General features: G+C 30.1%; 4 protein-coding genes across 4 annotated transcripts; 3 read left to right on the top strand and 1 right to left on the bottom strand.

Annotated features, from left to right (window-relative positions):
• Nucleotides 1-299: 299 nt before the first annotated feature.
• GlcAT-S (Glucuronyltransferase S) lies at nucleotides 300-5,989 on the bottom strand. The gene is made up of 7 exons (XM_070639974.1): nucleotides 5,654-5,989; nucleotides 5,184-5,400; nucleotides 4,836-4,963; nucleotides 4,475-4,737; nucleotides 4,314-4,377; nucleotides 3,901-4,191; nucleotides 300-3,668 (listed from the first exon to the last, which is right to left on the bottom strand). The coding sequence occupies exons 1-7, from the start codon at nucleotides 5,772-5,774 to the stop codon at nucleotides 3,601-3,603; spliced, it is 1,152 nt and encodes a 383-aa protein (XP_070496075.1). The 5' UTR covers nucleotides 5,775-5,989; the 3' UTR covers nucleotides 300-3,600.
• Nucleotides 5,990-6,655: 666 nt separating this feature from the next.
• On the top strand, nucleotides 6,656-9,590 carry LOC139090255 (arginine and glutamate-rich protein 1-like). Its single transcript, XM_070640001.1, has 6 exons — nucleotides 6,656-6,820; nucleotides 6,890-7,043; nucleotides 7,111-7,218; nucleotides 7,312-7,404; nucleotides 8,743-8,826; nucleotides 9,250-9,590. Exons 1-6 carry the CDS (start codon nucleotides 6,729-6,731, stop codon nucleotides 9,415-9,417), a joined length of 699 nt encoding a protein of 232 aa, XP_070496102.1. The 5' UTR covers nucleotides 6,656-6,728; the 3' UTR covers nucleotides 9,418-9,590.
• A 1,037-nt stretch (nucleotides 9,591-10,627) lies between these two features.
• LOC139090254 (protein brambleberry-like) lies at nucleotides 10,628-12,771 on the top strand. Its single transcript, XM_070640000.1, has 3 exons — nucleotides 10,628-10,924; nucleotides 10,989-11,254; nucleotides 11,328-12,771. The coding sequence occupies exons 1-3, from the start codon at nucleotides 10,810-10,812 to the stop codon at nucleotides 12,618-12,620; spliced, it is 1,674 nt and encodes a 557-aa protein (XP_070496101.1). The 5' UTR covers nucleotides 10,628-10,809; the 3' UTR covers nucleotides 12,621-12,771.
• Nucleotides 12,772-13,756: 985 nt separating this feature from the next.
• Nucleotides 13,757-23,602, top strand: LOC139090259 (uncharacterized). The gene is made up of 11 exons (XM_070640005.1): nucleotides 13,757-14,449; nucleotides 16,795-16,945; nucleotides 17,111-17,641; nucleotides 17,722-17,825; nucleotides 19,220-19,566; nucleotides 19,661-20,411; nucleotides 20,498-20,619; nucleotides 20,750-20,813; nucleotides 22,416-22,589; nucleotides 22,690-22,785; nucleotides 22,858-23,602. The coding sequence occupies exons 1-11, from the start codon at nucleotides 14,374-14,376 to the stop codon at nucleotides 22,983-22,985; spliced, it is 2,544 nt and encodes an 847-aa protein (XP_070496106.1). The 5' UTR covers nucleotides 13,757-14,373; the 3' UTR covers nucleotides 22,986-23,602.
• The last annotated feature ends 314 nt before the right edge of the window (nucleotides 23,603-23,916 follow it).

The following is a 23,916-nucleotide window of genomic DNA, read 5'->3' on the forward strand; positions in this document are numbered from 1 at the left end:
TTCGAAGAAAATTAATGAAAATTAGCAAAATTAAAGAATTTTACATTTTTTACGTCCGATCAGAACGAAAGAAGAGACTAAAATGATGAATTTGAGTAAAAATTCTCAAAAAATGCTCCTTATCAGCACTTGCAGGTCAAAGGTGATTCAGCACTTAGGATTGCATGATGAGAGATTTTAAAAATTTTCTATGATTTATTCTATAAAAAATATCAATCAATAAGACAACACAAATAACTCTACAAGCTGAATATTGCTGAAATAAAATTAATTATATAAAATTTTAATTTCTTAATCTTAATTTCAATTTTATTTTTGCAATTTTTATCCAAAATGATATTATTTTACATCGTAATTTTTTTTTTGTAATTGTCAATGGCAGACAGTATATAGCTCTACTAAGCTCCATATTTTATCCCAGTTTCTCTATCGATTATTATTAAATTTCAAATAAATTAGATTTTTTTTCTTTTCTTTTTTTAAAAATTTCGAGACTAAAAAGTTTTTACTAGCACGAACCAAATATATAAAGTCATAAAATGTTAAACATAAAGTACTACATTAACTACGTAATTGCGTTCTTTAATATCAAAAATGAACTAAATGTTTTTTTTTTTACTTCTTTATCACAGGAAACACCGGGATTCGAGAAAGGATTCTTTATATTTAATTTAATTTGCATCATTCATTCATCATTCATCTCATAATTTTTAATTTGATTTTCTTTTTTTTTTATTATTCGCATAAATTAATGCACTTTCAGAGATTTATCTCTAACTAAAGACTATTTAAATTATGATGAAGGAGTAATATCATTCATTGAGTTTAATTATTTTTATTATTTATTATTATTATCATTGATTATAAATTTTTTTCATGTCTTTTGTGCTTAACACGTTTATTACTTAAGCCAATGACTGGCAAAAAAATCCTCTTTACTGCATTTTTGCATTACTTTTGTGTCCTTTTTCTATATGCATCCATTAATCAACATTGTTTATATTGTTAGATTTTTATCATAAGTATAGAATGGCATGTATTGAAGTACCTAACATAGGCCAATACTTCAATTGTAGACACAAATATAGAGAAATATCAATCAAATGACAGGTTTGAATGTCGTAGGTTATACATTTGAGTTAAGTTCACTATTCTATAGATATGCACAATATATTTTATTTATAAAATTAAATTAAATTAAAGCTTTTTTGGGGTAAATGACTGAAAACTGTTCGATCATAGAATGATTATTAAATATCCAGAATTATTCATAAACTAGTGTATTGGGTAGAAACCCAATCCGGATATATTCACACCGTACCTTTAAAAGTCTCGCGGGTAGGCCAAGCTTACCTAATTCTAGAAATTATTGTGGGCAAAATGGTTTTGTTCTATATTAACCTGCTAACGAGCAGATAAAGTAGTCCAAATGCAATGTGTCCTTTACTGTGGCGTATTCAAACCACTAACCCCTTCTTTCTTCTTTTTTAGGGTTTGTCAAAACCACCTCTAAAGAATTTTAAAAGAAAAAGTTACTCTTGTAATTTGTGACGGCAAACTTATTACATTCCAGCTTTTATGGTATTAAAAGCTTTCATCAGTCTTGAGCGCCGTGCCGCATTATCTCCCGGAAAAAAATGGATTGAAATTAGCCATCACAAAATTATTATGGAAGCCTCGCGTCTTAACCCTAAAACGGCGATGTAGAGGCTTTACGACCCACAATTCAAAACTTTAATAATTTAAGCTGTAGAAATGCAATACTTCCAAACACCCCTTCAAATTTTGAATGACTATAATTTCAAGTAATACTCCACTACGGAAATATTTTATGAACAGATATGAACAGCTCTGATTATAAGGCAATAAATAGATATCATGATCTATAGAAAATGCAACAATGACATATTACAACTCCATAATGACTTTAATTATATGTTTGTTACTTCACGTAAGCAGTATAACAGGAAAATTGCAGTTTTGAATTTAATTCTGGCATGATTCAAACGTATGCAAATTATATTATCAGTAATCTATGTATTTATGTTGATTTTCGTGCAGATTCTTCAGGATTTTCTTGATTATTATTGAATATTTGAGATCCTTAAACAACTTCTTTGTTCGCAAATTACATAATACTAAAAATAGGGATTTTATACTTCCTTCCCCCCACCGTAACTGTTTTGGCCAAAGAAGTAACCGAATGGCCAGGAACATAAACCTGTTCAATCGCTTTATTAACACCCTACGATTCACAGTAAATCAATAGGATCTAATTATCATCAACATAATTTTAAATCCCCTCCCCTTCTCCGTAATTTCCGAATATTCTCTTAATTAAAGTTGTAGTTTGTAGTTGTAAAATATAGCTGCCATTTACAATGACTAGTTATTAAATGAAATTTGATCGTATCGTATCACTTGACAACATTTAAATAATTCAAGTTCAATTCTAAAATCCATAAAGAGCTGTGTACAGCAGAACAGTTGTTTACACAGTTAATACAACCTTGAAACTTTCTATTTGACTGTGACTTTTTGACAAATTTCCAAATTTACCCCAAAAATGATTTTCATAGTGACTTTATGATTGACATTTCTCTTCAGTATCAGCAATGCAAAGATGCTTTCTTATCAGACTTGTTTATGGATTTTTATGCCATCTTATCACTCTCACTTTACTCGTTTAAGTACCCAACCCTTCATTCTACATAAAATTTGCAAATTATTATATTTTTAATGCTCAATTTTGTTGTTATTGTTGTTTTTTTAAAAGCTTTGGTATATGAAATTTGTGTTTATAAAACTATCTAAAGATCTATTGTTAGTTATTACATATTATCGCCATTATTTCAGAAAAAAAAAGTATTGTGCAAAATTAAATCTGTGCCAATCTGTTGCCTGTCAACATGTTAATTTGTTCTATAAATTTATGAAATTTTTGACAAGGCAGCAGGATAGGTGATTATGAAAATTCAAAAACAAATTATTTTGTGCAAATTTTATGCATTTTTTGTTTAAAAAAACTAAATCTGGTATGATTTTAAAAAATATAGGATTTAAAAAATATTTCACTTCCTTTAGAATCTCAATTTAAAATAAAAATAATAAAATAAATTTGTTTTTATCACTTGTACTTGCCAATTACCTTTGTATGACATGCTTCTTTTTTCGATAAATTTTCTATCGTGTCGTAAAAATAGTGATATTAAAAATTAATTGAACTAAATCAAAAAGGTCATTTATGGGGGCAATGCTTGGGTTTCATAAAATTTATAAAAAAAAATTATAAAAGTTGGATTTAAAAAATGCGTTTCTTGTAACTGCTAAGTCATTTCTAATGAAAACTGTGACATAAAAAATTAATTATAATTAAAAAATTCTTAAAGAATTTTCAAAATTTCTTAAAGATTTTTAAAAAATCTGCCTAAGTTCCTCCTTATTTCTTTTGAAGACTAAGTATATTAATTTCAAGCAAATTCAAAAGGTTTTTTTTTGTATAAAGACTCATATTTGCTTCTATGAAGCAGATTTTTAAGGTCTTTATGATAAGGAAACTACCTAAGGAATGAGATATAAAAAATTAACGGGTAATTTGAGCTACTGTGACTTTACCCAATACACTAGCGACTTTGACTTTCCATCTCTACTTACGGAAGCTTTTGCGCCTATTGGAAATTGAATAAAAAATAAATGAAATTTTTTTAATTAAAGACAAGGTTGAATAAATCGATTTAAGGCAGTGGTGGATAATTTTTGTGCTGCGACACACTTTAGTTGTAAGCGGCGACCACAACTGCACGCGACATTTCATTTCATGACGTCACACTAATGTGTCACGCAACACAAGTTTTCCACCACTGATTTTAAAGTAATACAATTAAAAAAATTTTAATTTACCTGCTGCAGGCGATGTATGACTAACGCCCATCTCATCTAAAAATTTCATAAGTGTGTTTAAATTCGTATTCGAATTTTCTAATACATCATTTGCAATTTTAATTAATGGTGCTTTAGTTTTTGTTGTTTGTGTATGCCAAACATAAACTTCTGTACAGTCATTTGCTTTAGGTTCAATATTATCAATTTTCAGTTCAATACTTCTCAAAAAGGCATCCTCTTCATAACCAGCTTTATATGGCATCGTAGCATTTGGATATTTTCTCAAATAGCTTAAATTTATAGCAAAACCTGTTGTCAAAATAAAAACAAAAATATTGGACAGACATGTAATCAAAATCCAGAAAAAATATAATCATGAATATTTTACAACATGTAGCATGTCGTTTGAAATCAATGAATTGTAAACTAACCTGCCATATCAACAGGCCATTTTCTCTTCGCAGGCCACGAGTCGAAAAACGCAACGACTTTTCCCTATGAATTAATGATAGAGGTTTAGGAGGGTAGGGAAGAAAATAAGGAAATAAGAATATTTAATTAAATAAATGTATAAATTTTAAGACAATCTTACATGCTTGACAATTGGAGTACTAATTGAATAATCACCAATAAGGCCAACGGGAAACATTGAAACTCGTTGCGTGTAGCGAATCTCAGAGAATAATCGCAAATCAAACGTATTATCATCATCGCCGAAATAGAGGACGCCATCCTTAATGTTATTATTTTTAATCCACGCTAATGCCGCTCGACGATTTGAGACCCCTCTTGGTATTGTCTTTTGCGATCGATACAAGTATGGCATAGGCGATGATAAGTGTACATATGGGATTCCTGTAGATGATTACATGATGTCGTTACAAGTCAAAATAAGGGTGTGTGTTACACATTATACGATTATATATGAAACATTAATGATTACTCATTCTTACCGAAATTATCAAGTAGTTTATCCAAACGTGCGTTACATACTTCGGAATCATCAGCCACTATCCAAAATAGATTTTGTACGTGCATAAGAGTCTGACCAAGTCGTGTCAATTCGGCTATTTGTTCACGTCTGTAACATATAATAACACAGATAGTCTTTCTTATTTCTTAGTTCTTACAATATATCTCAAAACATTTTGATTTCTTGGCCAAAATTTTTTATGACAATATTTTTTTTTCCTACTTCTTCTTCCTCTTTGTTTCGGTTCTTTCTATGTCTCATGTTATTTTTTTCTTTCTTTTTCTTATTTCTTATTACTGGATCAAGCAAGACAAAACTTTCTACTTACCGTGGATAAGTTGGTGTTACGAAATAGATTATTGGGAGCTTCCCGTTATGACTTTGACTAGATTGCGTTGTTGTTGTGGATGTTGTTGATGTTGTAGGCAATTGTGATGATGCCTCTGATGACGACAAAACAAAGGCTCGTTTATCTCGCTTATTTTCATTGCAAACAGTAAGCGTATCATTCTCAATTAATGATGCAAATTCTTTATTTATTTCATCTACATAAAAATAAAGAGATATAAAATATGACAAAATTGTGTATAAAAGCGAGAAGGAAAACAGCAATTGAATAATATTAAAAAAAAAAACGACGATGAAAAATACAGACAATTAATTATGCATGAATATTATTGCACATTGAATAGAAAATAGGCAATAGTCGAGGCGAGAGAGATATGATAATTATACAATGAACGTCTTATGCTGTTTAATATAAAAATTAACACTTCTTTTTTTTAATAAAATAATCACCTGAAGCGTAAGTGACATAAAGATATAGCATAAAACCAAAACATATGAGGACAATAAACAATTTTCTCGGATGGAGCAGCATTAAAATAGATTTTTTGTGATGTTTTAAAGCAATTTTCATTTCACAAAAATTTTTCCACGGGAAGTTAAACACTATTTCTCGGCGATTTTACATTCACTATCTATTTTTTGTGCACAAACTCATTGAGATTCATTATTAGTTAATTAATACATTATATTTAAAGGTAAATTAATTAATATTTATCCACAGATCCTCAAAAACCTTAAATGACCGAAAATCACTATTTTTCTGATAACTTGACTCTCTTCTTAGCACATTTTAGTAAATTTACTCCATATGCGCTACTGTGGCCACTTTGTCCGTCATGCGAACTTATTTCCGGCTGGCAGTGACTGCTTTACATTACCTAATCGACATGGAATTCAGGATTTCGATTCTTTTGTTTTCCATGATTATGTTGCAGTTATATTTTTGGTCTATACCTGTACAATACACTGATAATCATAAATGCGCTGTCGTACATACACAAACCAAATACTTCTTATTTATTTTCGCAAAGTCTCTGTTTAACGAATTTTTAAGTTTGAATCAAATTTTGCCGGTAATTCATTTTCCAATTTCCCGCCTTCTGAGATTTATTTTGATAACTTAAATGGTTTTTTTGAGTAAATAATTGTTGGTTAATGTCTTAATTGTGTTTACACCTGCTCAAATTAATTAATTTTTGATGTTTAGAAGTAAAATTTCTTTAGGAGTAAGGAATTTGAATTTTAGAAAAACGTTAACCGTTTCACTAAAATCTTTGATTCTTTTGTAATTAACTTAGCAAACCTATTAATTCCAGTTACTTTCAACTTGCTAATCATAAAAAGTTTCAAGATACTTATTATTTAATTAGGTTATAGCTTTAAAATCCAAAAAAGTATTAACACCTTTTAACGGACAAAATTCAAAAAAGTTTTAATGTCTTCCCCTGTATTTAACTTTTAAGCATCAGTCAACTGTGAGCAAAAAAAAATTAAAATTTTAATTTTAAACACAGAAAAACACACAATGGGCCGATCCAGATCACGTAGTAAATCGCCGAGACGTAAGCACAAAAGTAAAAAACATAAATCAAGACGAGATAATAGGGAATATTCAAGGTAAATTAAAAATTAGTAAATTTTCATGTCCTTTTTCTGGTTCTAAACATTGAAAAAAATTATTTTTAGTAATTCCAGACGAAGATCACGCTCATATTCCTCAAGCAATAGTGACGATTCACTGGATCATCGTAGAAACAATAAAAGATCCAGAAAATTAGACGAGGTCGAAAGACTTGCGGAAATTGAGAGATTAAGAAAACAGAGGGAAATTGAGGAAAAGGTAATATAAACAAATTTACAAACATCCAGTAAAGGATAATTTTTAATGAAATTTTATTTTAATCCAGATTGTAGAAGAGGAATCACAAAAAAGAATAGAATTATTAATTAAGAAACGTGTCGATACTATATTAGAAATGAGGAAACAAGAGATTGAGAGTGAGATTAAACAAAGGGTAAGTTTGTGTCTAACTGGATGTTATTAAGTCATTAGCATTTTCCACCCCAAAAACACATTTGAATATGCATTAATTAATTATATACCCTAGGTGGAAATAGCAAAGCAAGAAATGGAACGTGAGTTAATGAAAGAGCTGGAAAAGCGGCGAGAAGAAAGATTGAACGAGGAAAAACGACGCGAGGTATGTAGTGGACTGATCATTAAGCTTAGAATGAGAAGATATGATTACACTTTAGTTTAATTTTGTTTACACAATTATCAAATTCACCAAAAAAAATACAAATGATTCCATATATAAATATGCTTGAGTTATTACTTATTATTATTAGGAATGGATGGAAATTGTACATCGATTTGCATTTTGTCATTAATAATTAATTCAGTCTCAAGCAATGTTGAAGCTTTATTTTTTTACCAATTTTTCCTTTATATTTATACCTAATTAATCAAATTTAATTCAAACTTTTTCAAAACACATTTCACACTGCTCTTTTGAGTTCTAATTTAAAAACCTTTATTTTGGTACCAAAAAAAACCATTTGTCGAACTATAATTAACTACTGCATTGTTAATGAATGGAAGTTCTGAATGTGATAAAGATGGATCCTGGAAGATGATTTTGTAGACATTAGTGTATGTGTGCGTGTCCATTAAAAAGTATCTAGTAACAATGCTTTCAAATATATGAAAGCTTGAAGCAAATATTGGCTATAAAATATGCAGTTGCTAAGAAAGATTTGAATGAAAAAAAAAAGAAAAATGAAAAATAAGAAGGAAAATATTTATCCATAAAAAGAAGACATGAGACATGATGGATTATTGGAAGAGTGAGTTCCTTCAGATGTAGCGAATAACTGTGTTCGGTAAATTTTCTATAGCATCAATCCAAGGTATTCGTTATATTTTTAGTAGTAACATTATTTTTTTTTTTAATTCCTTTTCAAAAACCAAAAAAACTATCAAAATTGGCATATAATCAATTTCTTTTATCCATGTAGCTGAAACATTATCATTTTTACTTATCATTCATGTTTATTATGCTTTATAATTTATACTTTTTTTATTATTTTTAACTTATTCTCTTTTTATTTGTTCAACGTGTAACATTATTTTTAATTATATACATACTCTTTGTATATAAACAAATCTCAAATATTATATAGCTATATACAGATCAATTAATGTATAAATTTTAATGCTAAAAACTACTCTACACAAAAAACTTAACACTAGTTTTTAGCTGGAAAATTTTTTTGTATCTTATATTGTTAAAAAAAAAATGAAAAAAATCAAAAAAATGCTCTATTTTAAGATAATTAAAACTAATAAAACTTATTTTTTTCAGTTTATTGTTATAGAGAAACTCATTACTTATTTATGTAAAGACCAGTTCTATTAGCAGTTTATTATGTCGATCAAAAAAAATTCTTGCAAAAAAAAAAATAATTTTCTTTCATTATAATACAATTGAATGAATGCCTACGATGCATATTAATATTGATATCAAACATTTTTATAGGAAGAAGAAAAGAAAAAAAGAGAAGAACTTGAGCTAATACTTGCAGAGAATAATAGAAAAATTGAAGAGGCACAAAAGAAATTGGTGAGTTGAACATTTATTTATTTATTTTATCAAGTCTCGATGGATTGACTACAAATTGAGTATGCGGCATTCTTTGCAGGCATATCTCAAAATTGCGATTTTTAACGATCAAATTTGAATTAATTTTAAGATTAAATCCTGAGATTAACCTAATCTCAAGATTAAATACTAGTCGTTCAGTAATTCCGTCAATTTCATTTTGGTTCAGTTCAGTTTAAGTTCAGAATACTCATTTCAAATTTTTGAAAGCCGTTAAATTTTGATTGTGCGAAAATTCAAAATTTTGAATTCCGGTAAAATTGAACTTGAAGAATTTTTTGAACCTGATTGAACCGATCAATTATGATTTTTCAAATTTTTGAAAATCGTTAAGTTTTAAATTAAATTCCCAATTAATCCTTAATTTCTCCTCCAATTCAACAGGCTGAAGAAAGGTTACTTATAATAGAAGAACAAAGACGCATGGATGAGGAAAAGCTGAAAATGAAAAAGGAACAAGAAAAGCGACTAAAAGCTGAACAAAAAATGATTCTAGGGAAAGGTAATACAAGACCGAAATTGTCTTTTTCTATAAAACCCGGACTTTCATAATTCGTGGCTTTCCATTAATTTATTTAAGGATTGATAAAAAAAAAAATTTAATTATCTTTAATCATTAAGAGAAAAGCCACATTTCATTTTTCAAATGTGCTAAAAAAAGCTTAAATACTTTAAATTGTTTTTCGAAACTCCTGAAGCATTAAAATAAAAATAACTAGAATAGTTAGTATTTAAACATACAAAAAAACGTCTTTATTCCTTGGTGTAATTACATTTTCAGAAACTTCGTACATCTTCTCCTGCCTTCGTTGTTATAACTTCCCTAATTTCATCTTCCACGATTTTATTGTTACGTACAAGCTTGATTCTCTTACTGGGATTTTCTTCTATTGATGCATTCGACGAATTTAAACTTGTGTCCCTGCTATGGTCTTCGATGCATTTTACGGATAAAAATTCAAACTTTATTAAAGTCAGGATGTCATTTACAATTTTCCGGAATGATGCTTTTTCACTGGACCGCATTTCATCGGATAACATTTGCTTACGCAGTAGTTTTCTGATATTAATGAAAAGTTCTTCATCTTTTTGAGTCAAAATAAACTTGATATTTAAATAGTCATAATCAATAGCACGTGTCAGTATATCCTCAAGCTTCTCAAAATCTTTCTTAGAAATGTAATCTTTTGCCTCAGTATTTAAAATGCTGTTAACAACAGAAATGACATTTTTACATCCATCACTGTTGAGATTAGTATCCATAATATCGTCCGTTTCGTATCCACGGTGACGAAGACATTCAATTTTAAAGACCATTTTTCTCATTTCAATAATTTCCGTAAACTTCAATAACTCTAACTTTGCCTTGAAATAATCATCAAAAAATTCTGCGTAATGATCACAGGTTACAAAGTTCTCGTATTCATCATTGTAAATTGGATGGCATGCTGGACTTGTATGGTATAATTCATACTTTTCAGAAATTGCTTTCTCCTGGATCTGACAACTTGCTTTATATTTTTCCCACAATGTGCTTTCACCTTGATTTTCCTAGTAAATTATTATTACTGTTAGCTTAACTAGAGTTTAACATAGTAATTTATTTACTTACAGTTTTAATAGTTAAGTTATTTAAAATTTTTGATTTTTCAGCCTCCATTTTTGTTGATCTAATTTGATTTCCTTTGAATTTTTAACGACTTTTTAAAATTTAAATTTTTTTTAAACGGTTCAATCAATTCTTAAAATTTGAACTCGAGAATTTTCCCGCAAAAAATTCACGTGGAAAATTTTTGTTTTAGAGAAATCTAAAAAAAAAAGCATTTTCAGCTGTGACTTTAAATATATAAATGTTTAGAGATAAAAATAGATTGAAAAACATACTGAATTCGACGAGAAAACTTATATCTTATTAGTGCGAAAGTAAACCTTGAAAAGAATACAATGAAAATTATTCGGTTAATATTTTTAATAATTTCTGTACTTACTATTACTTCTGATTGTTCATTGATCAATGATTTCTTTGCGGGAGCAAAGAATCTATGGCCAAAACCCAAAGGTATGTAGCAACAAGTCAAATTTTCATAGAAAGTTATTGTTATCAATAAAAACATAAATTTCAGACATAAGCAGCACAAGTCAATTAAATGATTTACCATCATTGCAATTTGAGTTTCCTAAAGAGAATGATGCATTTTTAAAGGAAGGATTAGAACTAATAAATGCACCAAAGGAAACATTTGATTTATGTACACACCAAGTCATACTATCATTGAAGAAAAACTGTAATACATTAAGTTCAGAGGAAATTGGAAAATTGGCAATTATGTTGATGAATTGTCAGTTACGGACTGAAGGAAGATCCATTTATCCTTGCACACCTGAAATGGTAAGTTTCTATTCAAAATCAATCAAGTTTTTGAATACTCTTGAATATGTCAATAAATTTTGATGAATTACAGACATTAGCACAATGTACGATGGGTTTTGACAACTCAATATACCAACTATATAATATTTTGACAAATCGTGCACTATCAATATGCTCAGCCATAAAACAACAACAATATCGAATGTTTACAGAGATTGCTGTGAATCGTTTAATGCATGCTGCTCAAAAACAGGCATTAACAATTCATGATGCACTGCAAAATCAAAAGAGAATCAATGAAATGGGAATTCAAAACATACAAGAATACAAAGAAAATTTTGATAAGATAAAGGAGACACAAGAACTTAATATGGACTTTTTGGTCAATGCAAAGGAACAAATATCGGAACTAAATACTGATTTACATCGTCAATTGGAAATTCACCAACAATCAGAACAAAAACTAATTAAAATTGAACGTTCTGCAGATGAAATAGCTAGACAACTTGAAAGTACAAATGTGAAGATTGTACAGCACTACAATGAAGCTTTAGCATTTTTGGAACATTTTAAGAATATCATGCAAATGATTGCTGTAGTTATGACAACAATTGAACAGGTTTTTGGAAAGATTAAAGAGATAATGAATGAAATTGGGATAGAATTGACATATGAGATGGCCATAACATTAATCTTCAACTTAATTTACTTCACATGCGGAATGATTTTCATAATTTTCGTTAATCTTCAACAAAAGTACAAGAAAGTTCTGATTTTTATGTTCATGTTCAACTGCCTTGCTGCTTTTTATCAATCACAAATTCATTTGCTGGCAACCAACATCTTCGTATGGCTTTCATTGATCGGATATTATCTGGCACAAAAAATTAAGGCAAAACTATTTTCACAGAATTTTAAGCTACTTGGATTTATGAGGCTGAATAATGATGATGATGACGAAGAGTCTAATTCAGGAGATAAAAGCCGAAGTGTATCTAGAGCTCGATCAAAAACTCCATTCTCAAAGCCACCACCGTCCAAAAAGGTATCAGAAAAAGTTCCTAGTAATAAGAACACTGAGGAAGAAGATGCTGAATTGGCAGACCTGTGTGAACGTGAAATGATAAAAATCCAAAAAAACATTCCGCAAACTTCAAATGTAATACTTGTTCAACGACCAGATACGCCAAATAATCGTCCAATGACTCCAACAATAGCTCGCGTAATGAGAACAGATGGTGTCGATGTTAATCGTGCAGGAACGCCTTTTTCTCCGGCAATGTCCGGTCGAATTCAGTGCCAAGCATTTACAAAATTAGGAGCACAATGTCGCAATGCAGCTCTAATTGGCTATGCAAAATGTAAAGTACATAACTATGATTGAGACTTTAATTAATTATTTTTGTTAAGTAAGTTTATGAAATAACAGGAACATTTATTCATAATATTAAGATTTTTTTTGTTTTTTGAAAGACAAGTTTATAGATTTTTAAGACATTTAATAATTAATAATTTCTAAATTTATTTATTTTTATTCCGATGAAGATCATAAAATATTATATATGGAATAAAATCACTTTGAAGACAGACTACATAGATCGTAAAATTTGTAACAAATCTTTGATTGCTTACGATGAATTTTTAGTGGATTGATTTCAGAGCTTAGTTATCATGAGTCGATCAAGTTGTAAAAATTTTAATTTTCCATCGGATTAAAAATAAATCCTTAGGATTTAAAAAATTATTTTCAAAATTCCGAAATATTAAAAGGGTTACTGGTCAAGAATTATTCAGCTAGTCACAAATCAGTGGAAAGTCATCAGCATATTAAAAATGCAACAATAACAATGAAGTCCCATCATAGAAGTTTGGGACGTGCTGTTCATTTATGATTCCAAATGGGTTTTTGTGAGTTAATTTTTGACCTTTTTCGAAAGTCATAAGTGAACGATTCATGAGAAGTGAACATCATTGTTATACCAGGATTGTTCAATAATCCGTTAAACAAATGTTTTAGATTTAAATTCAATTTAAAACGACCCTTAAAGAACTTGATTTAAAATTAATCCTTGAATTTTAAACATAGTATGACACAAATAGACAACCTGATATCGCATTAGATCACAAGCATCCAATGTGACCAATCATATCTAAGGATTTCACCATACCGCAACATCCAAAATCTAGCTATATTTAGAGACGATATATATTTTAATGAATGAATTTCAGTCTTTCTCAACCTCAGTTATTGATACTTCATTTATATTGAATGAACCTGTTTGCTTTGTTTATGCTTCCCTTTAAAGTTTATATATATCAAGCATAACGTGTTTGTGTACACATTCGCTCAAAAAAAATATATATAATAGTATCGCATGCGCACGTTGAGGGTGAATATTTTCTTTATCCCCTAACATTTTTTTTTCTTCTTTGCTTATTTCCTCGCTCACTCTCAATTTTATATTCGACATATTTTATGTTTCTCACATTCTATCGTGAGCCTTTCTAGCGTTTAGAGTTGCAAAAAAAAAATTATTTTACACACGAAAAGATGTAATTTTATAAAATTTATTAATATATATTTCTGCCAAGTTTAAAGTGCTTCTTTGAGTAATTAGAAATGATAGAAAATTCACAAATGGTGCACTAAAATTATTAAAAAGTTTCAAAAAAATTTCGCAAGCGATAGAAGTGATTATTCGCAAAAGTGGTTCAAGGTTTTTCATGTGAAAATAATAAGAAGGCAATGATGAAGTGAAATGTTAAGAAGAAGTACATCCTTCAGTGTTTTCTTCTGCGTGTGTACGGAAAGCATTAACTTCTTCTTCTCTGCTGATATTTCGTAATATACATAAAAAAAATCTAAGGACGATCCATAAGATTATGAATAGAACATAGCCGTGAATATAAAAACGTGATAATGATTGAACATGCGACCACAAAAAGGAAGACATGCCATTGTTATTATCGAACAAATACAAACTTGAAATGAAAGAGAAAGTGAAATAATATTTAAGCATATCAAATGAGTTCAAACAACATAAATAAGAACTAATTTGCAGTTCATTTACGACGTATTTATATTTGTGAATGAAAAAAAAAGTTCATTAAAGGTGAAATTAGATACGTTAAGGAAGATGATCGATAAGAGACAATTTGGTATTGTTATTATTGCTTTTAGACTGTTTACATGTTATGCTGCTATATCTACAGGTAACTAATCCGTCAACTTTATAGTTTTCCCTATTCATACCCTTGAAACAACTGCGTGCGCTGTATACATTTACAAAGATTTTTTCATTTTCATTTATAAATGTCATTTGCATACATACCGTCATACCTGAAAACTTATGCGAAAGAATTTTTCTATAATCACTAAAACGAGAAATGTAGCATGAAAAATTGTGTAATTTGTTGGTTTATCGTTTGTGATTTCTCAACATAGTTGAAGGACTTTTAAGGTGCGTCAAACTTATTCTGCATGATTCTGAGATTTAGGAAGATTGATTAGTGTAGAGAACATTCAAAATTAATGCCGAAAAAAATCAAAATACATAATAGAAAGGTTCTTATGTACATATGTATAAGGAAATTGGGGTAAATGGACGGTATTGATTTCATTACAGGCAACGTCTGTATGAACTAGTTAAAGGAAATGTGCTGCAAAATCTGTGGCAGTGGTTTTTTTCTTCTCTTCTTTTATGGGGAAGAATATACTCAATGATATGGGTACTCTTCTTTTATCTATGATAATGTCATTAGCAAACACAGCTTGGAAATTAATAATTTATCTTTCCAGACCAGGAATTGGTACTTCATCAATTTTGGATTATTTGAGTATTGCGGAGATATTATAAGAATTTATTGAGACACGTACTAATTCCTGCTTTCTTAATCGCTGATTACCGATTGCCAATTACCGATTCCAAGTGTGTTACTATCTCTATCGGCAGTTTCTTCCATGAGCTATCTTTGGTCATCAACCCCTACATTAGACATTAATCTCCTAGAAATCAATGAGTCGTTCTATTATTTCTAGAGCATACCTGCTACATTTACTGACATACATTCTGTGACATTTAGATGAATGACATTAATAGTCAGTAGCAATATTCCTTAAGAGCTACATAATACAATGTATTAGTTAGTTTTAATAAGTATAATGTATTAAGGAATGTAATTCTTCAACCGTAAACAATTAAGATTGAACTAATGTGTCTTAACAAATTTTCTTATCAGCATAAAATGTAAAAGCCGACATTTTTCGTGGCACAGTTTTATTTTATTGGATGTGACACATGGCTCGTTCTACTGTCGCGTTAATGAATAATAATAATAAAGTTCAAGGATAAAGCTGTCGTAAAAAAATATAAATTAAAATCTGAAATTATATGTTGTGAGTTTTCCTAGTCATATCCCCGAGCGGTACGGACCAATTTTGTTGTTGTTGACCAAACAGATGAATTACTATTCATGACCTTTCTTAAATGGAGCCTAGAGCATGTATCTATCGATAGCTTCTATAATCACAACATTCTCCCTAGAAAGAGCTGTCAGCTATCAAAAGATTTTATGGCAAAGAAATTAGATCTGATGCAGTGTACCACACAGGATCGAACATCCTTGATTGTGATTTTAGAAACATTATTTAAATCAGTGTCAAATTATCCAAACAAGTCGTACTTTTTAAAATCTTCTGATATTTTAATGCACTCCCACTCTAATTGACCGCTGATTATGGTTATTCCTATCAGACAAAGATACCGCTTTTAACTAGTGGTTTTTCTGTACAATGAAAACATACTCTTTGTCTTTTAGGGTATGTCGTGAGCATATCGGCAACGCTAAAAGTATGTAATGATTAAAAGATCAGTCTTTGATGGGTGCCAAACCCGTTGTCGTACAAATGAAAAGGTTACGGATTGTTACTCGAACAGAAAAGGACCATTCTCATGAGTATGCTCACAAAATTGAGCATTCTCAATTATATTGATTGAGTTCCGGACAAAAGTACGTTATAACTAGTTGGTTGCATGTTAATAGCCATCTGATGACAAGTTCTTTGTTAGTTTTTTGCCACTTAGGAGTATACTCATAAGCACGGTCATTATGGTGATTATGGTGATTGTCCGTTGTTAGGGAGAGTCTGTTGCCTAGCCACTTGATCACATTGTCCTTATGCTCACACTAGCATAGTAGTCTACATAACATAAAATCTACTCCAACACAATAACTAACGAATTTGCAATTCTACGCAAATAAAATAGCTTTGACATTGAAACTTGCAGAATAACAAATTTTTGATTTATAGAAATTTCAACTCAATTTCCTTTCTAATCAGCACAAAGTCAGTAAATAGTAATGTAATATTATACAGCTCATGAAAGTCAAATAAAAATCAAATTTTATTTCCGTACTTCCAAACAAACAAACACAAAAAAGTAATAAAAAGTGAAAATTTGCAAATCAACGCAAAAAAAAGAATCAAGCATACAGCACAGCAGTGAATTAATGAAATAAAAAAATTACATAATTCTATAACTTCTTATTCGATACAGAATTAGTTGAGGAATGGGGTTGTTACGATAGCGAATTTAAGTTGACATGCAATGATATAGATTCAAAAGTTGGGATATTAGAAGCAACATTTACACCACACTGTGAGAATCAAACTGGCAATCAAAAATGTTTATATTATGATGAGGACAGGTGAGTGAAATTTTTTACAGTTGTTCCTATAAACATAATTTATGGCCACATATATATTATTGTTTGAAATAATAATTTGACGCATTTCACGGGTAGCATAAAGGCTGAATAGAAATTATTTTTTATGGTAGCTAATTTGCTTGTTCCTTCCTTTTTCATTGCCAGTATTATGAAAATTATTGCTCAATCATTGAGCAGAAAAGCGGATACGTATGAAGAAGAATATGCGGCACGAAAGTTGTTGGATGTCTTACGGAATGCGCGATTGAGAGAACAAGAGAGACATGAGACGGAGGAAGCAGAGGCAATCACTAGCGAGTATCGATCTGAGCATCTACAAAGCACAGCCGTTTATGATCCATCAACAATTAATGAACATGCAGAGAATGTGTCGCTGGATTATGATGGTTCTTTAAGAAATGATAAGCAGGTCTTAAGGGATTCTTTAGAAAAATTAATTAGTCTATATCTAACGAAACTCAAAGAGGATAGTATCGAATACAACCTTGATGACAATCATATAAGGCATAGGCGTGATTTGAGCATTTTATTGCCTCATAAGCGTAACAAATTAGAACCAGGGAAATGTACGTCGATGAGACGACGAGTCGGAACTCTCGACCGATTTGAATTGGAAGGAGCCCTTAGAAATCTGACCAATACGGAATTCAACATCCGTAAATTACTTAATTATAGGTCAGTAATTGTCATAAATATCAATTGAGTATATGACATAATAATTTCTCATTCCCATGCTTATTTACGTTCTCATCTAGGTGTTCGGGAAAGAACCACTGCTCATTTATATTCAGTAATGATCATCCATATAGTACATTCTGGGATGAGGGTACTGTACACATTAAATACATTTGTATGGATAGTAAGTATTGATTCCTGAATTAGTAGAATAAAATGTAGCAGTCCATTAAATTATTTGACACACGGCATTCTCGATCTATCTCACTATCTTTAATTTATATTCCATGTGTATGGATTCATTTGAAAATTACGTCATCAGATAATAATAATTGATAACTTATATGCTAACCCCTCCTTCGCTTCCAATATGAGCATTTAAATTTACGATCTGTCATTAAGTTAAATGCAATCAATACCTAATGTGCTGCATACACGAGAAAAAAAATGATATTTTGAGGTTGAAGAATGCAATTGGCGTGATGCAATAGAAATCCTATAAAGAGGGTGGAAACAGCAATTGCTGCATGTTATTCTAATATGAGATAATATTTGGCTTTAATATTAAGCTATAGTAATATTTTTTTTTCTGAGAACCAAACGTGTGTTTATTTGACACAACAATCAAAACAGATGCATGCATTTTTAAATAGCATATTCAGCACATATCCTAACTGCATTTTAACGTAAAAACATATTTTGTGTGACCGTCACGGGGAAGAAGAAGCAATTTTGTTCTCCTTTTGTTTTACGATCTGATAACATGTTATAGACATTAAAAAATTTCAGCTATATGCACTTCCCCTACCATTCATTATAAAATTTCTACCCTTATCGGTGACATAAGCAAGAACATCTCTAAATTTTTAAATAGGTAGACACACCGTGTAAAGAAAAACAATGCAAAGTGCATTAATTCAACTGCATAGTAGTGAAAGACGTGCAGATGAGAATGTTCAAAAGTAGTTCAAGTGGAAGATTAAAGCGCATGTTTAGTGTCTTAGTCATTAACCTGAAAAGTGTCGCATTGAATAATTGATTTGACATATTTAACGTATATTTGAAATTTAAATTTTTTGAACTGAAATGAGATGAAGTTGAATTACTGAACAGTCAAAATACAGGAATTTTATTAAACTTAAATTGCTCAAATAATCAAGTCAAGCAGCATATCAAGTCAAAATGAACATACAAAACCACAGTAACATTGCTAAAATTGCATTTGAAAAATTGCATAATGCGGCAGAGAGAACTGAAAAGAATTTTAAAGAGGGTTGGAGTTGAATAGTGCTTGAATGTTTTGATGATAAATTGCAGTTATGAAAGCAAAACATGTACATGCCGTGAACCTCGAACATAAACACACATCTGAGTCTAATATTTTTGCCAGTTTTTTTTTGACCATATTGCTCATTTAATTCGATGAACTCACAAAGGACAAATAAAGATAGAAAGAGAGTACATAACATAAAAATGAAATTGAATGCTATTTTGTGGGCTAGCTGAAAAATTGCAATTGAGAATTGTACTCTCACATGTTAAATGGGCTGTAATGTATGTTTATAATCTATTTAACAGACTTTCGGGTCAACAAATATTGCGGTGAACTACTTCAAGTTGGCAACGAAGATTGGGATTTAAGGAAGAATATCAACTGGACGGAAATTATTAATAATAAGAAAGATGATGAGGAAGAAGATGAAATTGAGTTAAATGGTCCGAGAACGGCAGCACTACGACATAATAATGATATGAATTTCTATCAAGTAAAGAGTGTAAAAATCTTGAAAGCAGCCAAGAATGAAACCCCAACGGCAGCACCTCAGGCAATCAATCAGACAGAAATGAATTTGAAAATATCCAAGCCAGAAATGATTCCGATTGAAAGGGAAAAGGATAAGGTGAAAAGTAAAGTCTACTCGCAGGTAATTTAAAACGTATTTATATTATTATTACTTTTTTTGCGAATGCCATGTCACTTCCTCCTGTATGCTAACATAATATTTCCATTTCCAACAGGATTTCAGAATATTGAAAATTTTGCCAAATGAAAAGCCAAAACCAGAAATTGAAAAATCAATAAAAACAGAGGAAAGTGAAATGAAAAAACAGACAGAGTTTGAGGAATTAACTACACATCAGATTGATGCGGCAATCGAAACGAATGAGATTGATTCAGTATTATTGACTTCCACTACGAAACCCCAGACAACAAAAATAACGTCAAGTATTATTACACCAACATTGGATATTTTCACAACAGCTCCTGCTATTGCTACTGGCAGTAATGAAGAAATAACGTTTACACAGAAGGTCAATACCGAACAAAGTGCAACTATTATTGTAACAGATGACGATGTGATGATAACAGAATATAAAGACTTGGAGAAGACTGTGACACAGCATGCTACATTGGATATGGATATTCAAACTGATATTATTGATGTTACAAAAAGTGAAAATGATATTGAAATAGTAAATAATACGATAAAGAGTATTGATTCACCAGAAAAGGAGAAGTACGGTGAAGAAGAAGAAAAGAGTGCTGAGAGATCCGATTTTGAGGATTATGATACAGAAACAGAACCATCAAATGTTAAACATAGAGCACATCAACATACACTGCCAAGCAGTACACTTTTACATGGATTTATTGCCAATCCTGGCTATCCATCATATTATATTGGAAGTGATAGGGACTGTAAATGGAAGATAATTATAGCAAAAGGACAGAAAATGATGTTGACTATTCTAGATCTACATTTACGTGGTAAGTAAATAAGAATCTTAATTGAATCAATGCCAAAATCAATAACAATCCAATTGTATCCTTTTCTTCTCATATATGTCATGCAGTAGATGAATATTGCAAAGATACTCTTGAAATAATCGATCTCGAGTACAAAAAGAGCTTGTGGAGAGGATGTTCAGAACTAACACGACCCATACAGCTACAGTCCCTGTCTCATCAAATTGAAGTAAGTTATGGAATTTTTCCGTCTAAATGCCTTCATATTTGAAAAATTTTCCTTTGTATTTTCCCCCTTTTTCAACATCCGCAAAACTTTTTGTGCCATCAACAAATGTGACTGACTGAATCGTGCGTAGATTGTACTCAAAACTAAGTCAAAAAATATTTATCCAAAGAGGGGATTCCTTATTCATTACAAAGGTAAAAAAAAAAAACGCATTGAATTCTTTATTATGGATATAAATTTTTGTTTAAGGAACCGAAAAGAATTCTCTAGAGATTTCTTCAAAGATGTTTACTTCTGTTTGGAGAATAAGACGAAGGAATTAATTTTTCTGTTTTTTTCCTCATTCTCTCTTTTATGCTCTGATTCTATCGACCATACATATCGACGCCAATGAGCGTTCTATTGCCGCAATTCGGCTATGTTGAGTAAAATTTTCAAGGCCTTCACGTTATAAATATAAAAATATTTTTATGAAACTGACTTTCTTTTCTTTTTTATCTCAGCCATTAACTACTATGAAAGAATATATTATATTTTTGCTATGTCAATTTCTACATGCTTGTCGGAAAATGAGGCAAAAAAAAATTTCAAAAAACTGAAAATTATGAGAGTAAAGGAAAAGAAAACATTAAATAGGCAGAAGATGTATGATTATATTTCCTCAACAACCCCACATAAACGTGCTTCATGCTTCCAAGTGTTGTTTCTATTTTTTTCCTCTTTTCATGTGGCAATGACTCGTTCTCAAAAATAAAGTATCTTTTTTTTTGAAATTTGTGAAACATGAGAGAAAATTTATACTTTTTGAGACTATAATTATTGACTGTTGTCTGTCATTACTTTTGTAGTCCTTGGAAGAAACAACAGATAATTAAATTCTTAAATTCAAAGTAACTCATGAATGGTTTAAACCGAGATTTAAATTTAAATCATTGGATTTATTTAAAATCAAAACATTTTTAACCCTATCAGACAAAAAACATGTTTTCATGGTACAGAAATACCAATACGGTACCTAAAAGCAGCATCTTTTTCTGTTAGGGTAAGCTCAATCCTGAGATTACGACCTTGGATTTGAAATGCATCATTCTGTTAGAGTTAAATTATTCAAAATTAATCCAATTTTTCCAAAAAATTAAATCCTTGGATTAAAATTCAAATTTCATCAAAATCCTCACAATTTAAAATGATCACAGCAATCAAAGCAAAAATGAACAAAATTAAGTAAGAATATTCGTTTTAATAAATCATGCGATAGTAAAGTAAGGCACTTAGAAACACAACGAGCACAAAATTCATTTCCGTCAAACTCTCCATATCATGTTCAATAGTATTATGTTTAGCTAAAAGGAAGAAACAGTTTATGTGCAATGCACGAAGAGAGAGAGAAAATTTCACAAATAATATTGCGCTCGAAAACGTTCTTTTTTGGAAGGGGTGACTAGCGGCAACTCAGTCTACATACCTAGACATCCAGAAGTGTATAAAATTATGATAAGTTATTCACTTAATTTGCTTTTTATGATCATAAATTAAATTCTTATCACTTTTATTATTATTCATTGTTGTACAAATGAGTTGAAGTCACACACTAGTCACCAAGACATCTGCTGAAAATAATTGAGAGCAAGTGAGAGAAACGCAGAACAAATAATTCTCAATTATATAAAAAAAATATAAAAATTTTATCTGAAATCTTCAGAAGAAATCTTTCCGGCATAAAACTTTGTTTACTACTTTTGTTCCTTTATGTCTATCAGTTTACTAATATAAATTAATTTGTTTACTGAAATTAGCAATTGGATGTTTAGTTCCACAAATACCTGAGCACGTTAAATTAGTGAATCGCTTGGAAAATCTATTAAGATATACTTGTGAAGAAAACCACGTTTTCCCAGATACGTCGCAAAGCGACCGAACGTTAATCTGCATTAACGAATCTTGGAACGATACATTAACTAAGTGTGTTGGTAAGTTTGATGTGATTAAGTTATCAATTGCTTGATAACAGCACTCTGATTTATAAACTTATTTCTAGTAACTAATTACTTTGTAAAATTGTGATTTCAGCTGTGCACGAAACATTTGGAAGGCATATTAGTCTAGTGAATGAGCAATTAAGAAGAGAAGGAGCAAAAATGACAGCCGAAAATGATATGTTTAGTGGTATGTCCAAATAATCAATCGTCAATATCGATTTTTACATTAATTTATCATATTCTTCTTCCTTCTTTGTAGATATTCTCGTACCAGTTTTTATAATCTCTGGGCTTTTCATCCTCAATGCCATTGTCTTCATTATTATACTTAGATATCGCAAACAACGACGTGATGATAATTTTGATCGGGAATTAGCCGAGTTGTAAGATGTGAAATTTGTGGATGGATACCTAATAACTAGTAAAAACAAACACTTTTCATTCCTCGCTTGATTGAGATGATATTGAATAATAATAGCTATAAACATTGTGAGAAAGCCTTTACGTCTTTTCTCAAATAATTTACGTCTCTTTTAAAATTCACTCTCAATGTCCAATGTATTGAATATTTAGACACAAATTTATCGCTTCTCAAACAAAAAAATATATAATGCATGCAGGCGGGCAAGCAAGAACAAAATTTACACAATTAATAAATAAAAGAAACAACTTGTTAAAGCATTGAATGATCTATATAAGAAAAAAAACTAAAAAGTCACATCTAAATATTTTTGCCATTTATATATTAAATATATTGAATAATAAACACATAGCAATATAGAGAATGAAACTATTGATCAAGAAACTACTGTAGTAGAGGAAGAAATGATATTTACAGCATATTCAAGTGAACTAAAAAAGAAACTGTATTGATAAGGTAGAAATTCAGATTATGAAGAATCTTTTATTTTTTATTGCAATTAAATTTGCTGATATTATAAAATGAAATAAAGAATACATATTCTCAGACATAGCATTTGGGAATCTGTTGCTTCAATTAGACATTTGTCACGTGTTTTAATTATTTTGTCAATTTAAGGAGGATTTTGTTGCAGGATCAAGGATATTTTTCGCTATAATGCAGATGATTCTATAAATATCACGAATTTCATCTCATCACATCCATAACTTTTGTTATTAGAAGCTTACAAGCTGACAAAAACGAATTTTTAATCTGACTTAGTCGGTAAAATTAATAAAATTAATCCACCTGAAAAAAATTTGTTTTTTCCATAACGGTCAAAAAATTTTTGAACTGAAATTTTATTTTGAATTTTTCAAAACCGTTAACATTATTTTGAACACCGACAATAATTAT

The sequence above is a fragment of the Chironomus tepperi genome, unplaced genomic scaffold, assembly GCF_022539635.2.
Source record: "Chironomus tepperi strain 1889 unplaced genomic scaffold, CSIRO-AGI_Ctep_v1 contig_217, whole genome shotgun sequence".
Classification (NCBI taxonomy): Eukaryota; Metazoa; Arthropoda; class Insecta; order Diptera; family Chironomidae; genus Chironomus; species Chironomus tepperi.